General features: G+C 43.0%; 1 protein-coding gene across 1 annotated transcript; it reads right to left on the reverse strand.

The window, feature by feature from the left end:
• Positions 1-37: 37 nt before the first annotated feature.
• mfsd13a (major facilitator superfamily domain containing 13A) lies at positions 38-7,237 on the reverse strand. The gene is made up of 8 exons (XM_010865416.4): positions 7,114-7,237; positions 4,241-4,504; positions 4,030-4,109; positions 3,401-3,850; positions 2,863-3,080; positions 2,404-2,575; positions 1,670-1,863; positions 38-1,521 (listed from the first exon to the last, which is right to left on the reverse strand). Exons 2-8 carry the CDS (start codon positions 4,415-4,417, stop codon positions 1,271-1,273), a joined length of 1,542 nt encoding a protein of 513 aa, XP_010863718.2. The 5' UTR covers positions 4,418-4,504; positions 7,114-7,237; the 3' UTR covers positions 38-1,270.
• Between the last annotated feature and the right edge of the window lie 9,295 nt (positions 7,238-16,532).

Here is a 16,532-nt window from a genome sequence, read left to right on the forward strand (position 1 = left end):
TGCACATGAGCAAACACTGCTGAATGAAGTTCAGAGAAATCATTATATCATTATTTATTTAAAAACAGATCTGTAAAAGGGGTTAAGACTTTTCAAAAGCTCCAGTACTGAGATCCCTTTAAGTCACAAAGATGGTTTGAGAAACGGCAGGTGCTACAAAGACCAGAAGTACAACCACACAAACATTTTACAGCATTTTTGACAAAACGGGCAAAATACAGGCATCTACGCTGAATGCTGGACAGCTGTCTTGTAAGATTTCCATTGTGGCCAAGTAACTCACATTTCATTGTACAATTCCTGAATCACTCCAAAACACCATTAGAGGGTGACTTTGGTATGACAAACTATGAGAACACTTGTTTAGATGAATAAATTGGCATGTTTAAGAACATATTTGTAATAGAATCATGGAATGTATTCTTCTCCATTACCATTGGGAGATCACGGCACAGTTTGAAGTCTGTTTTTCAATTCTCTATAAAATAATTTCCGTACTTGGGTTACAAAATGTAAACATGGTGCTTAAGATCTTGTTTTGTTACGACCAAGTAAATGTCACTCATCAGCTAAATAAAACAACGCATGAGATTTGGATTAGCAGTTGAACACTGGATATGGATGTCATCTCACTGAACCCTCTCTGTCCACAGTGCAAACACACGTACTTGATTTGACAACGCAAACCATTTAACAAAAACAGAATCAACCGGTTGTGGTAACACAACCCGCTTTACACGTCCAAGGATTAGAGTCAATGCCAAATCAGAATTTAGATTTTTCTCCAATTTGCTCATGTTTGAACACAAATTTCCTTCAGACATCAGAAAAGGAAAACAGCCTGTCGAATATCTCTGCAGCCTCTCACTTTGGTTAACCAGACGGTGATAATGTAGGTTAACCAGACGGTGATAATGTAGGTTAACCAGACGGTGATAATGTAGGTTAACCAGACGGTGATAATGTAGGGATGCACCTCAACCGAGGATGTTGTCTACTGGCTGAGTGAACCCTATCCTGGAGAGGAGCGCGTGGGCTTCTTATCGGCTCGGCCCTTCTGTATAATTTGGTCATCAGTTCGTACATAAATATAGTCTTTGTCATCTTAATATCAAAATAAGGCAAGTTATTTTGAATATACACAAGTGTGTCACAACTCAACAGTGGGGTTTTCCTTAGTTTGTCCCTCTACGCTGACCCCAGCGGTAGAGGGTGGTATAGAATCATGGGGGTCAGGTGACGGAGTTGGGACGGCCGTGCCCTCTCCGGGTCATATGGCCTTGACGTCCAGGAGGTGGCCATGCTGGGCCCCCTGCCTCAGGGCCTTGACGCCCTGCAGCCTGCGACCGTGCAGGGTGAAACGGGACCAGGCCAGCAGCTGCAGCAGGGCACAGGAGATGGGCACGAACACCAGCAGGTAGAAGCAGCCCTGGCGCAGTGGAACAATGGCGCTCGCTTGACCCGAGATAGTGAGCGCCGCTGCCGTGTCCTGTACGGAGCTCCTGTCAAAGATATCGTAGCCTGGAAAGAGGGACAGGCAACAGGAATAAGCAATAGGCGTGAGTGCGTAGGAATCTGCCTAGGTTAATGTAGCGAGGTACATTTGGAAATGTCTAGGTGCAAGGAACCGTTATTCGCCAGACTTTTGCCCTCCCCCACCCAGTCATACCTGTGTAGAGACACAGCAGCCAGGTCCCGATAAGAGGGGCGAAGGTCTGGCCGGGCTTGGTCACCAGGGCCACCATTCCAAAGAGTAGAGCAGATGCGGCCTGCTGTCGCCGGTTCACCACAAAGTCCTCGTCCACCAGGTCAGTAATGACTAAGTTCAGAAGCTTGCAGGTGCCCTCAGTAAACACCCGGTTACTGGAGGGGGGGGGGGGCAGAGCAGAAGACTTGTTACTGACATACTGTCGAGGACAATAGCCCATCATTTGGAATATGTGTCAGATTTTCCCTAAAGCGGGAGCTTAAGAAGAACTTCTTAAGGAAGAAGTTCAAGGCATTAATATAAAGGCCTCGGCCAACAAAAGGACAGACTCCATGATGACTCTCTCATTGTGGTTGTATTAAAACAATGGCCCTGCGCCACGGGGCTAGCCGAATGCTACACCCAATCGCTGCCAGCCCCATGTTGACTGTGGTGGTAGGAACACAACCACCAGCCAGGCTCAGTGCAAACAGAGCCAACCCCCTGCTAGGCAGGCTGGGAATCTACACTGGTTATTTAGTACTGGAAAAAACAAGACACTGGGTCAACTGACAAATATTTGAATGCGTCCATTTTAATCTTGACACCTAAAAATATCTAAAAACACACATTTGTCGCGTTGCGAAACACCTGCGGCAAAAATCTTTAGCGTGTTACATCGAAAATGCGGATGAAGGGAGGAGCGCGTGTCACACCTGGCGATGAAGAGGCACAGCAGGTAGACTTGGTCAGCCCCGGCCAGGAGCATGGCCGCGCTGAGGGCCAGCTTGACCAGGAACAGCCAGCGGATGACCGCGTAGGCCCCGTAGCGCTGACACAGTGTCAGGAAGTACATGTTGTTCAGGTGGGGTGCTATGTAGGAAATGCCTGTGAGGGGAGATCGAGTGCAGCCGTTGAGACAACCAAACACACATTCACTCATGAACGCAAATACATTATTTGGAAAGGTCATTGGCAGGAGTGAACGGAGTGAATACTAGCCCTTGCAAGTATTTAAGGTTGTGTAATAACAGAGGCATTGACGGCTGCGTGAACTATTTCGGGGTGTGCTACTGTTTAGATTTGTAGCCAGGCTATGAAACGAAGGCCATTCTTATGAATGAGGCAATTCACCCTGGTCACGGAACACACTCGGCTGCACTCCTGTCTCTTACCCAGCAGGATGGAGCCGGTGGAAGCGGAGATGCTGTCAGAGAGGAGGTGCTCGAGGAACAGGGGAAAGAAGTTGCTGTTGAAGTGGCAGTGAAACACCTGGACCAGGTTCATAGAGACAAACCACATGAAGTTCCTGTGCTTGGAGAGCTGCTTCAGATACTGTCCTACAGTCACCGGCTTCTCCTCTTGGGTCAGACTGCTCTGGCCGATACTCAACCTGGGAGAGGGATTAGAGGGAGGATGGACACACACACACGGGCACGTTACAGTTGACTTATCAGCCAAACCGACTGAATGAGTGTGTACACTGTGCCTAAATGTTGCAAGATCAGATTTCAGTGGCACAACAGTCTCTTTAAAATATCCCATTAGCAAGCATTATCCCTGGCCAAGGCTGGTCCAGACAGATTTGTGGCCCTGAGGTAAGTTGGTTGAATCAAACAAAGAATGGGTTCCATTGTTCTGTTTGCCAGCTGCTTGTCAGTGTCAACCAGGTGTTTCTGAAGGGCATGTGGGATGAATGGAAATGTCACCTACTCCTTTAGCTTCAGCGCCTCATCCTGACACACACGCGCCTCCTTCTGAAAACGGCTCTTCAGCAGGCGTGTCACGGTGGCAAAGCCCAGTGCCGAGCCAGCCGCCAGCGTCACGCAAAACAGCCGAAATGAGTAGAAGTCGCCCTTGTCCCAGACGGCGTAGGACAGGAACACGGAGAGCGAGCCCAGGGCGCTGAACAGCGAGCAGTGGAAGTTGAGGCGTGTGCGGTCGTCCGCAGACAAGGCCAGGTCGGCCAGCAGGGCATTGTGATTCAGGTCCACCACAGTCAGGAAGCCATCATATAGGCACAGGCACAGCAGGAACTGGATGCCCGGTGGAGCCCAGGACACCCAGAAGGCCAGGAAGGAGAGGGCCAACAGAGGGCCACTCCGGGAGAGGGCAGACAGACGCTTCAGTACCACCTCCGGGCTGGAGATCTGGGGGCCGGACCTTCAACGAGCAGAAAAATTGTTTAGTGCGATGGCAATGAAACTCAACCACTTACAGCTAACTGCGATATCCAACAGTGCTTACACAACAGAGCGAGATGGAGGGGAGTGAGACAGCCAGAGCCCGACAGAGAGAGCGAGAGCCAGAGAGAGAGAGAGAGAGACTGGAAAACTTCTTACTGTGGGGAGCTGAGGAAGGAACGGTCACTCAGCCAGCCAAAGAGAGGGTCGTTCAAGCTGTTCCATATCAGGAACACTGTCTGTTGGAGAAGGAGTCCATCAGACGGGGTTAGCGTCACACACTCAATCCTAACTGTCACCCCGTCGAAGCAGAAAGCAACCAAACTACAGATATGACGGTTAGCCAACCGAGACACAAGCCCTCACTCACCTCTCCCACCCAGAAAGACAGCTTGTCGATCTTGTAGATGGAGACAAACGTCTCCACGTAGTACAGCAGGAAGACATTGTGCAGGATGGAGACAAACAGGGCCAGGGAGCCGTAGAGGACTGCCGTGGAGGCAATAGGAGAGACAGGTAGCCTGCAGCCCCAGCCCCTCCTGCCCATTCTCTTTAGGTCTCTGCTACTCCGTCCCCCAGGCTCGTCGACTCATCCAAGCACCAGCTGGGGGCCGGGGGCAGCATGTCCCCTCTCCTGGCAGAGCAAAACAACCGCTCCTTGTTAATACACATTTTGGACGGCTGTCAGAAAGGAGGTGTGCCCCAATGTGTACGGTTTGGTTAGTGTACAGACTGGGAGGAGGGATGGCAGGAAGGAGACATTTTTAACATTGCCACCAGATGACATGGGGCACGTGTACATACAAGCGCACATACACCTCCCTACGAATGTAAAGAACCTCATTAATAGTTGTATAGACACCCAAGGACATCCAGTCTTGAAAAAGGGGCTTTTTTTTTAAGGTCTGCTCCATATTGCGGTCTAACAGACATCCACTTTCCTAGATGCCATGCTCTACCAACCAAGCTACACGGGGACAGGTCTCAGGGCTGTATAATCTCAGTCTCTGCTGCTGCATGAATTAACTCAGTCAGGGACAGTTACAGGGCTGTATAATCTCACAGTCTCTGACTCAGCATTAATTAAAGTCAGGGACAGTTACAGGGCTGTATAATCTCACAGTCTCTGTCGCTGCATTAATCAACCCATACATTATACTTATTTTCTCTGACACTGCTTTGCAAAGTCCGATAAGGACGTTTTCAGTTGCTACCTCTACCTTGGGAACCTCATTGCAGCTATCCCTACACACTTCAGTTGCACATGCCACCTTCATTTGCCTCCGATGCAGATTTAGAATTGTCATTTGTACTGCATTTGCCTTCACTGCACATCCCACTTGTAGCATACATTACACTTAATACTTGTACATTTTCTGCCTTCTATTTGCACTTCTGGTAAGATGCTAACCGCCTTTCTTTGTACTATACTTGTACTGTTCAATGACAAAGTTGAATCTAATCTAATATTGGTATTGTAGTTATTGCTATATCCAAATTAAATCAAAATCGAATCGGGAGATCTTTGCCGATACCCATCCCTAGTTTTGGCATGCTGAATCATTTGCTTTGGCAAATATGTTTTGTGTAAACTGGATGGAGTGTCTGAAAAGCACCGCCAGTCCTTTTTCTTGTGTCCTGGTGGTTTACTAACAATTACGCAGTTTTGCCATCTGTGAACTGATATCTGGCACTAATATATTACATGATTCGCCCTTCGTAGCACCAGTGGGGAGAAATACTTCAATATAGACCAGGATGGCTCTCCACACCTGTCAGTAAACTGCTACACCACAAGCCCACATGCCATTTCCCTAACCCATCATTACCCGCATTGCTGTTCAAATGGGAGACGGTTATATCAGTTCACCTTCTGAAGCAAATTCAAAACATTTACACTGGATCTCTGATGAGCATCGCCTACAAAAGAGTTGAGTTCTGGGTTCTGCGAAATACAAACAAATACGAGAATCCCGGCTGTGTCTTATCCCATCAAATCTGTGCACGGGAGCGGAACGACAACTTTCTTTGCAGTGTTCTGTATCACATCTCCCAGTGTGATTATCATCTCACTTAGGTCATCTCTTCTGGGAACAGATAGACGTTTGTACACCTGTGAATAGGGGACATGTTAGTTCCAGCAGATGACCGGGCAGTTCTCCCATCTGCCTTTGGAGACTAAGGTACTTGGCAGGGAGCAGGTGAGTTGGCAGAGGGCGGCACACCTGTTGTGTTCTCTCTTCAGTTGACACAGTCAGCTCCTTCCCGCACGTCATGCTAGCTAATGTGAAAGAGCGTGGGATTCTGCTCTGACACTTGATCTCTTACTTGGTTGATGCGTTAATACTCTTGGGAATAGTTGCAAAGTGTTCTCTCCCACTTTGACACCATTGTTCGATCCCTCTTACGAGAGAAACAGTCACTTCACTTTCTCTCGCTTTGTCTCTCCCACACCAGGCAGTTTCACCGTCCTTGCAGGCTCAATGATTCCCATTCAACATTCTCCTTAACCTAGCCTGTAACCTCATTCTGTACACCTAACCATAATCGAAAACATGACTTCAATGTTTTTCCAAACCCCAGAGCCTAAAATACAATTTCTCATGGTGGGGAAAGGTTTCCGGATCCTAACTAGGTCGAATTTTCCTAGTTTTCATTTCATTATGAGGATATAGTTGTACACACACATCCGTCTGTCATCTGGGTGGGAAACACGTTTGAGGAAACGATTAGCTACATGGTATTTGTTCGCCAGACTATATATATCTAGACTAAGATGACGGTCTAGACGCTTGAACTGGCAAGTGTAACTAGGCAACGTTAACAGCCAACCAGTTGGTGACTTACCCATTAGCCGAAAGTCATGGGTTGATTCAGTAACTAGTTAGCAAGCCAGCGTTACCGATCTAGTCCGGTAGTTATTTAAATCAAACGATAATGTAGATAGCTGCAACGTTATGCATGTATTTATGTATATAGCTACTTCCACGTACTATACACACACTTGTCAACTCCTTCCACGGTTTAGCCGCTCCTATTTGTGAGGGTTCACGTTAACTGGTTAGCTAACGCTAAACCACGCGTTAACGCTAGCTGTATTCACCGCACCACTCATCATCAGCTGACGTGACGAGCGTAGTACTAGGCAGGGTTGATTGCTGGCTAACGGGTTAGCAAGGCAAAACAGTAACCAACGAGGTAACTCGTGAGACTAATCACAAAGATAATACAACGTGTACTTACCATTATCAGTAAATAAAGTCTCCGAAACGAGTGGAAAACCTTACCAATCAATATAAGGAACAACAGGCGGCTGCTATGCTGGCAAAACCACAGATTGCATTAGTACACGTCACACCACTGACTATCAGCCACACCCACTGAAAGGGCGGGGGGTAACGAATCGGATTTCAAAGGGGTTTCCCCGCCAGAGATCATGATATTTACTAGAGATGGAAAACATCGGTCCCAAAATTGAGGATCGTTGTCCGCGGAACGCTGAGCTGTCAAGGACAGTAAATAACTGTTAGGTTGTGGGGTATACTTATTTGAATATTCAGCTCACATTTGATTGTCCAGCATTCTGGTGAATTTCTATGCACCAATTTGTGCTTTTTATACATCAATTTCAATGTCCTCTGCTACTCTCAAAATGTATGTACTGCAAATAAAGTCAATAAGAGTAAATAACAGTTGCATCAATTATATTAAGGATTAAAACATCAGATCATAGAAGTTTGGCCTTTCAAAATAAACTATTTTGGAAGAAGCAAGAACCCACCCCTTTATTCATGCATACAGACCCAACGAAATTGCTTTGCCCACCAAAAATAGTTTGGGTAATAAGATGCTTCCTAATACACTTTACTAATTTTGTGAATGTAGGCTAGCTCTCTTGCCTTCATCTGCAAATGCAATCAAAGATGTGTTTTACACCACTAAGCTACAAAGAATGTGTGACTACTGAAGTTCCTAAAAGCTTTCAAATTTGATTGACAGCTGTGTATTTTGCTAGTATACAGCTTCAGCAAGACTGAGGGGGCATGTCACGTGATACACATTGTAAAGCTGATCAACACGCGTTAATCGTAACGTGTTGAGTATGACTATCGGACCAGGTCGAATTCATATACGATCGGCTGTATATGAGGAAACAATACTGAGGGGCCACGGCTTTCCTCCTGAGGTGGCAGTGCCCCCCCCAAAAAAAATTATGTACAACCAGTATCAAATCGAGGGAGAAGTTCGCTCAAGTTTATTGGAAAATTGCAGCACAGATGTCATTTGGTGAACGTTCCATTATCTTCTCACTGTAATGTTAGTTGCCAGCTAGCCTATACATTAAGGGCGTTTCTACATAGCAAAGATCAGATTTCCAATACAGTAACCCCCATGCCAAATGGTCAATGTGAACATTCCTGGGGTTATCAGAGCGCAACCTACAGAGAGATAATCTAAACAGAGATGTTTCTGTTGTTCTCATTATCTAGGCACATCCATTTCCAATGAAACGTACATTCATAATGTAATTGTTAACCAGTCTATAAGATTGTTTTATTGATCTTTTCTATATTATTTTTAAAAGAATAAATCATATTTTTGGGAATTCTCTTATAAAATGGCATATCCACTGGGAAAATCTTTCATACAGAAAATAAAGTGCACATTAAATGCTCATGACTTCCTCTCATTGCAAGGTCTCCAAGCATGTGTCATTTATTCCTTAAATGCAACACAATAAAGAAAAGTAACCAGAAATGTTAAAATACATGATCATTTTAATTACTATAATTGCCAATATTTTAATGTAATGACAAATAAATGAAACACTTAACATTACTTAAAGTATCAAATCGAAACTTACAAATCAGCCAAGATAGATGTTATATAAATTGAAAAGCCGAGGAAGAGAGAGAGAGATTACAAGAATGATAATCCTCTTGAAAATATATGGCACAATAATGACAGCATCAATTAATCAAAAAGGGATTTATTTATATTGTGTGAGCTTCTACTGTAAACAGGAATTCCTTACAAAGCAAGTCAAAGCAACATGCCAGTATTTTGGGAATGTTCATCAAAATAAATCCACAGAACTCTAGAGTTAGATTTGTGAAGGTGTAGAGATATGAAAATATGTTTTTGAATGTTAGACTATGAATGTATTTAATCAGTTATTTAACAAAAACATAAAGGGCCGGTTTCGAGGACACAAATTAAGCCAAGTACCCGACTAAAAAATAGAGCTCAGTGGAGAATCCCAATTCCCCATATTTTTTTGTCCAGGACTAGGCTTAATCTGATCCTGCTAAACATTCCCGACAACATATATGTCAGGGAGAAATGATTTCAGACTGAATCCTGAATCACCACCTCCCCCTTGGCCTTTCATATGTACATTCTCCATGTCTCTGTGATGTGTATCCCCAATTTGGAATTCAAATGTTATTTGTATCTACTTATTATTAAGGAATCCAATGATAGGTAGATGTGTCTTAATCGTATTATCTATTATCTAAATAATATTGTAATCTTATTTTGCTACGTAAATAGGCTAAGATAACATTCTTATTTACACAATCTTTGTGAAGATACATTTAAATGCAAGCAAAATGAGGAAACATTCGTTTTTTAAATAATTTCTTCAACCCTCTCCTGGGGACCCTCCAGCCATCTCACAATTTAGTTTTGATTCAACAGGTAAGGGCTTGTTAATTAGTAAAGTTGATTCAGGTGTGCTAGCTCTGGGATACATCTAATAGATGGAATGGCTGGGGGGTCCCTAAGAGAGAGTTGAAGACCTATGTCTTAAAGAATTGACAGCCTTTGTTTTTTTAATTATTTATACCTCAGTTTTTCTTACCCACCCCTGAGTATGGTGATATCTAATTTGTAATTGAGGCCCAGGTTTTATTGACGCAATCTCAAGTGGATGTTGAGAAATGTGTCTTCTGAAGCAAGGCCAATGCCGCTCTGGTTCTTATCAAGCTTATTGCTCTACTAGGAAGTCGAAACCAGAGTCAAATCCTTACGCGCCAGATGAAACACACTCTCTGTGGTCTTCTCTCTTGACTGAGCTCACAGGCACCCAAGCCGACACAAGGTGTTACTGGCGTACAACGAGCCATGGCAAGGTTGGTGCGTTGGATGCCAGCCAATCACCTACTTGTGCCTGCCAGAGAATGCCCTTTCATCCAAGTGTCTGGGTTCCAGTAAATGCTTGCTGGTTAAGCAAGCATGGTAAAAAGAAGCAGAACAGCTTGGCGAGATGGCTATCAGACAGAATACATGTGTTGCTTTCTGACTCTATTGAGATGACTTGTAGTCACTGCAATGAGGCAAGACAATAATCACAAGTTGGTTTTTATGATATTATGGGGAGAAAATGTGAGTGATAGTAAAACCATAATAATAATGCAAAATATAATGAATGGCAGAACTCCTACTGGTGGGACAACGGAATTATAAAGTACCAATGTTGAACAAACAAATGCAATGCATGTAATTCAAGAATGACCAAATAAGTGAATTTCTTTATTTTCATTTATTTTAACTTTATTTTAGCAGGGGACATCATGCTGAGACCATAGGACTCTTTTGCGGATGAGCCCTGCATCAACACAATTATTAAACAATAGAAAGTATGGGGATCATCCCCAAGAATAAAAACATGAACACACAATTCAAAACATACAAACACATTCTTCGTGTAAATATTCCTCTGCTAAACTTTTGAATTGTCCTAGAAGCACCAATTCATTGAATATAAAATTATCTTGGAATTTATTCGAGGAGCATTTATACAAGGTCCAGAAAAACTAAGATTGTCTACATAACTCCATTGAGACTGCAGAAATCGCTAGAGTTAACCATCCCTGAGACTGTTTGATAGTTTGTACACCATGTATGGTGGTAATTTTCACTGCATAGAGAGTAATAGTCAACCACAAAGTGTGAATCCTCACAAAATGTGTCATTTTTCGCCATACACCATTTATTTAAAGGTTGTTTTAGATTTATTTCAAATAAAGTCTGTGTTTCATTTAGGCTTATCCCCACTTGTTTTTTGATAACCGTGTATATCTTGTCAGGAAAAGCTGACGTTTGTCAATATATTTGAATCAATTCACTATACAAATTTTCTTTGGCTATATAAAGGCTAAGTCTCCTTGTCTTATAGGTATTTACACAGTTATCAAAACACTCTTTCATGTAGGTTTTCCAAGCCTACATGAAAGACAGACCTCATTTGAATGTGACTTGAAAATACCATATGGAGGGATTGAATAGTGGAATAACCTAAAGAGTTGCTTTCAAGTTATGCCGCTAGGTTTCATGACAATTATGACACACTATTTCAGTCAATTTGCATGGGTGTGTGGTTTAAATGTGCCACAGGGAAGGCAAATGAAAGTGAAAGGTGAGATAACTCACTTTAGTGACCAGAAAAGTCTGTTTGATCTGGACTGTATTGGTTTTGCTCCTGAAAATATCAAAATGTCAATTTCAAATAACACTTATAATAACTTAGATGGCTAGCTACTTAAATATTACTAGCAAGCCATCTAGGAACATTGACATTCCCTCCCCAAAAAATTCCTACTTTTACAATTCCTACTTTTTGCAATCTTTAATGAATAACGTAACCTGCAAATGACCATTGTTTGAACTAAACAATAAGTAAAAACATGGAGGCAAATAAACGTCTCCTTTCACCATGTTATTTAGTTCCAAATGTTCACCACAAAGAGCTGTTCAAAAAGTGCTGTTTGTTTGTGAATTACCCATAACTAATTCAAATACATATATTTATATCTATATATGTACATGCCAAAGTGCCATATCACATGAACACATTTTGTTTATTTTCTCTGTTGTCCATGATGGGTGATGGGGTTGCTGAATGTAGCTGCCAGGCAAAAAGAACTGAGTCCATAGATGTCTATCTGAGCAACTACCATCTATGGAATTCAGTTCTCATTACCAAACGTTATTTTTCCATCAGAAAATCAAGATTCAATCATCATCAGGTACACAGCGGTGGAAGAAGTATCTAGTTGTGATACTTGGGAAAAGTCTAAAAGTATTTTAATATAAAAATAATAGTAATCTTTTAAACTGCAAACCAGACAGCACCATTTTTATAATGTTTGTCATTTGTTTTCAAGCATAATGTTTTTTATAGACTTTTCAATGTATTTTAACATAGCAATACAAAAAACAACCTTTTAAAACATACCTCTAGCGTTTGGCAGCACATCTAGGCCTATATGATGTTCTTTGACAGAACTTTTAAAGCACAGTTCTGCGGCTGCTTGAAGACCCGCCGCAAAATCCGGAAAGCCAGTAAAACGTCTTGTCCATTTCTGAGGAAAAGAGTGGCCATGGCATTACACAATAGATTTACAGAGAAGACAAAACCCCATGAGAATGAATGAGTCAGGGTCATCTCTGGGCCACTCTTAGTCACGGCATGCATACCACTGTGATCAGAGAGGATGTGAGTGAGTCACATATGACCCAGGGTGGGCATCATGGAGCCAAACACGTACACAGTGTCCTGAGTTGTGTGTTCGGGCCCAGTAAATATCTTAGTCTTATTTGTGAATCCGATTCAAGTCAGAACTGTCACTCTGTGTCTCTATTGTGCAGTGAATGTATAACCGCAATGTGTGAAAAAAAGAATCTGCTTTACAGACATTGTATTTCAAATAAAGTGAAATTACCATCAGATAGAGGTCAGTCACAATAAACGGCAAGGGAGACTAGCAACAATCAGGAACGTACAAGCACTGAATCCCCAAATCACCCTTTCACATTTACTCACTGAGGCTGAAGTTACAAAAGTCCTCGGTCCTTGTTGAGATTGTTAGCGTTGCCATGTCTGACAACAGATCCCGATTAGCTGTCGTCCAAAGGAGCAAAGCTTTTTGATATATACTAGCCTTGCTCGTATACCCTCTGTGCCATAACTGTCTGCATGTCTATTTCGACGAGAGCCAAGCTGTCCACTTCAAGTGTGAAGGGAAGAGGTGGGAGGGAGCCTTTGAATCAACTCAAATATACAGAGCAGTTCTGAGAATAGAGAAACAGCTGACTGGCCGACTGCCTGGCCCTTTGGTTCCCATAAAAATACAAAGGGTACTGCTTGGAGAAGGAACTAGGAATTTCCCCAGTCGAGTTCAAACTATAACACAGTGTAGACGGGAACTCGTTTTTGGACTGGGGAAGGAAAACTTGTGACGCAATTAAATGTTCACAGATGTGCCCTTGTAACCTGCATCATTTCGGAGTTGAAATAAAATACTAATTCATGGAGTAGTCCCGCTCCATTTATATTTTGTGTCTGTTTTTTTTTTAATATGATATAGTTAAAGAAGTAAAAATTAAAGGAAGGAGGAGACTCCATGCAGCTGTGCCAGTTTCTAGACCGTCTGATCACCCCTGAGCCCAGGAACAAATTTGGTCTCTTTTTATTAGGGGTATTTTTGTGTGCTCCAAAATGCTACTGAATATTTCAGCAAGAAAACAGCCTCTGAATGGGTTCCTGGACGTGTGTTTATTCGTGTCATGCGTTGGGACTGTTTAGTTAAATGACAATTTGTTTTGTTTTTCGACAATGCACACTGAAAACAAGAAGTTGCATCTGAAATGATTGTTACCCTGATGAAGATAAAGCAAAAAATAATGTGTATGAAGCACATGTAATGAGTTCTATTTGACGCAAAAACCGATGGGAAATTATATTATTTATACTAATATTGTTCAGAGAAAACACTTTATTTTTAACAAATAATATAATATAAAATATATATTTCTCATAAAGTTAAAAGTAAACTGTATTTGTTCTTGGGTTGTAAGAGGGGCTATGAAACAAAAATAGAGTTCTTTGGCTACGCATAGCAGTGGTGGGTTTGGCACTGAAACAAGGATGCGTATGCTGGCAAAAACATTCCACCTACTGCAAACTATGTTTGTGGATCTCTGGTATTATGGAGCTATTTTGATTCCACTGTTCCTAGGGCCCCTTTTAATGTCAATGTCATCATGAACTCTGTCAAGTACCAGGACATTATTAGCCAAAAAACCTACTTGCCTATGCCAGGGGGGTGAAACATCACGTCAATCTAGCAGCAACATAATGTCCACAAAGAAATGGCTGCTATAACAAAAAAAAATGTTTATTTACTGTAATAACTGATCGGTTTCGGGCTGTAGTTACACATAAATATATTAATGCATTCCACGTGTATTTTTTTTTAAATGGCACATTAATTATAGTGATTTTTGTTAATTTTCATGTGAATGCCTATTTCCACTCATATGAGCATAAAAGTAAATAAATTGAATTGTGTGTACTCCCTGTTTGCCCTTATTTTTTCCCCCGGTTGGTGTTATATTGCTCAAGATTGCTAAAGAAATTGCTATGCTCATACACATCCATGGATACCCCACAAACACATGAGATCATTTTAAAGTCTCTTGTAGTAAAGTACAGCTCATACAACGGATTCAGCCAGCCAAGCAAGCTGTCCCAAACCATCAGGTGCTCCTGCTCCATAGGCAGACATAAGGGACACTCTCAATGGAGTGAATACTCACAAAGCCGCCAGCCCAGATGGCATCCTTGGTCACGTCCTCGGAGTGTGGGCCAACCAGCTGGAGGGTGTCTTCACAATCATCTTCAACCAGTCCTAATCCCAGGACGATGTCCCAACTGGCTTTAAGAAAACCACCATTATCCCAGTGCCCAAAAAAGCCACGGTAACATGTCCTGTTGACTTTCATCCCGTCGCACTCTCCTCTGTCATCAAGAAGTGCTTTGATAGGCTTTTTATGGCCCACATCAAAGGTAGTCTGCCAGGACCACTGGAGCTGGAATTTGCCACAACAGATCAACATGATGCTGTTTACACATCCTGAAGAGGAGCACCTATGTGACAATTTTTTTTATTTACTGTAGTTCAGCATTCAACATTATTGTTCCTGTCTAAACTCTTCACCAAGCTCAGACCGATGGGTCTGGAAACCATTGGATACTGGACTTTCTGATGGGCAGATTCAAGGCTGTGAGGCTTCGCATGAACAATTCTTCATTGTTAATGTCAAGCTCATTGACATTGATCCCCCAGGGGGTGTGTCCTCAGCCCTCAGCTTTAATCCCTGTTCACCCACAAATTTCTGGCTCTGCACAAAACCAATCCCATCATTAACTTTGCCAACGACATCAGGGCTATAAGCCTGATGACCAACAACGATAAACCTGCCTACAGGGAGAAGAAAGGTTGACTGGCATCACGGTGCCAGGAAAATGAACCTCTCCCGTCAACATCAACAACACAAAGTAGATGACTGTTTACTTTAAAAGCAGAGGACAACAATATACCTTGACCCACATCGACAGAGCAACAGTGGATATTCAGCCGTTTTACGTTCACCTGCGTTCACGTAACAGAGGACTTGTCACGGACTATCAACGCCACCAATGTAGTCAAGAGGGTGCAACGGCAACTGTATTCGCTAAGGCAACTGGAGGGCGCAACCGCAGCTGTATTCGCTAAGGCAACTGGAGGGCGCAACCGCAGCTGTATTCGCTAAGGCAACTGGAGGCCGCAACCGCAGCTGTATTCGCTAAGGCAACTGGAGGGTGCAACCGCAACTGAAGATGTCTCACATACCATCCTGGCTCCTCTACAAATACTACCGCTGCAACAATGAGAGCTTCCTGATAGGCTCGTTCGGCTGCCTCACAGTATGGCAACAGCTCCGTAGATGACTTGACAAACGGCCTTTGATCATCCTAGAGATATCTCTGTAGAGGATGATTGGAGTCCACCTGTATCAAATTCCAATGACTAGATATAATTATGTGCACATCACATAAAAAAAAAAACAAGCCATAAAGTTCAAGGAAGATAAAATTGTGTCTGAGCATAGATCTGGGGAAGGTCATAAAGAATGTGCCAGAGCATTGAAAGTTCCCAGGAGCACAGTGTGAAATGGAGAAAGTCATCGTTGTGAAATGGAGAAAGTCTTCTTAGAGCTGGCCATGTGGTTAGGGTTAACTCTTCTAAAGAAGGGCCTTGATCAGGGAGGTGATGAAATGGCCACTCTAAAAAAGCTTCAGTGTTTCTCTGCAGAGATGGGAGAACCTGCCAAACCATCTCTGCAGCATTCTGTCAGTCAGCGCTTTGAGTAGAGTGGCTTGACGAAAGCCACTCCTGTCCTGAGTAAAGCATATGACATGCCGTCTAAAGGACCGTGAGAGCGTGAGGAAACTGATTCTCTAGTCTCATGATCTAACTATTATGCCTGAATGCCAAGCGCTACATCTGTGAAAACAAGGTGCCACACATAATTTGGGTAAAACCATCCCTACCATGAAGCATGGAGGTTTGCACATCATTTTAAGTTGATGCTTCTCATTAGCAGGGACTGGGTGACATGTAAGGGAAGAATGAATGGAGCGAAATACAGAGGTGCTCAAAGAAAACCTGATCCAGAGCTTACATGACCTCAGACTGGGGCAACAATAATTAGTTCAGCCCAACAACAACCCGAAGCACACACCCAAGATAGCGCAGGAATAAGTCTTTGGGATAAGTCTTTGGGATAAGTCTGCGAATGTCCTCGATTGACCCTGCCAAAACCGTGTCTTAAAT

This window comes from Esox lucius, chromosome 5 (assembly GCF_011004845.1).
Source record: "Esox lucius isolate fEsoLuc1 chromosome 5, fEsoLuc1.pri, whole genome shotgun sequence".
In the NCBI taxonomy this organism is placed as follows: domain Eukaryota; kingdom Metazoa; phylum Chordata; class Actinopteri; order Esociformes; family Esocidae; genus Esox; species Esox lucius.

Excerpts from the sequence above, each read along its gene's own strand:
- mfsd13a (XM_010865416.4), bottom strand. The coding sequence starts at position 4,417 with ATGGGCAGGAGGGGCTGGGGCTGCAGGCTACCTGTCTCTCCTATTGCC. Across the intron at positions 4,110-4,240 it reads TGTCTTTCTGGGTGGGAGAG|ACAGTGTTCCTGATATGGAA; the intron begins GTGAGTGAGGGC and ends CTTCTCCAACAG. Across the intron at positions 1,522-1,669 it reads GCTGCTGTGTCTCTACACAG|GCTACGATATCTTTGACAGG; the intron begins GTATGACTGGGT and ends CCCTCTTTCCAG.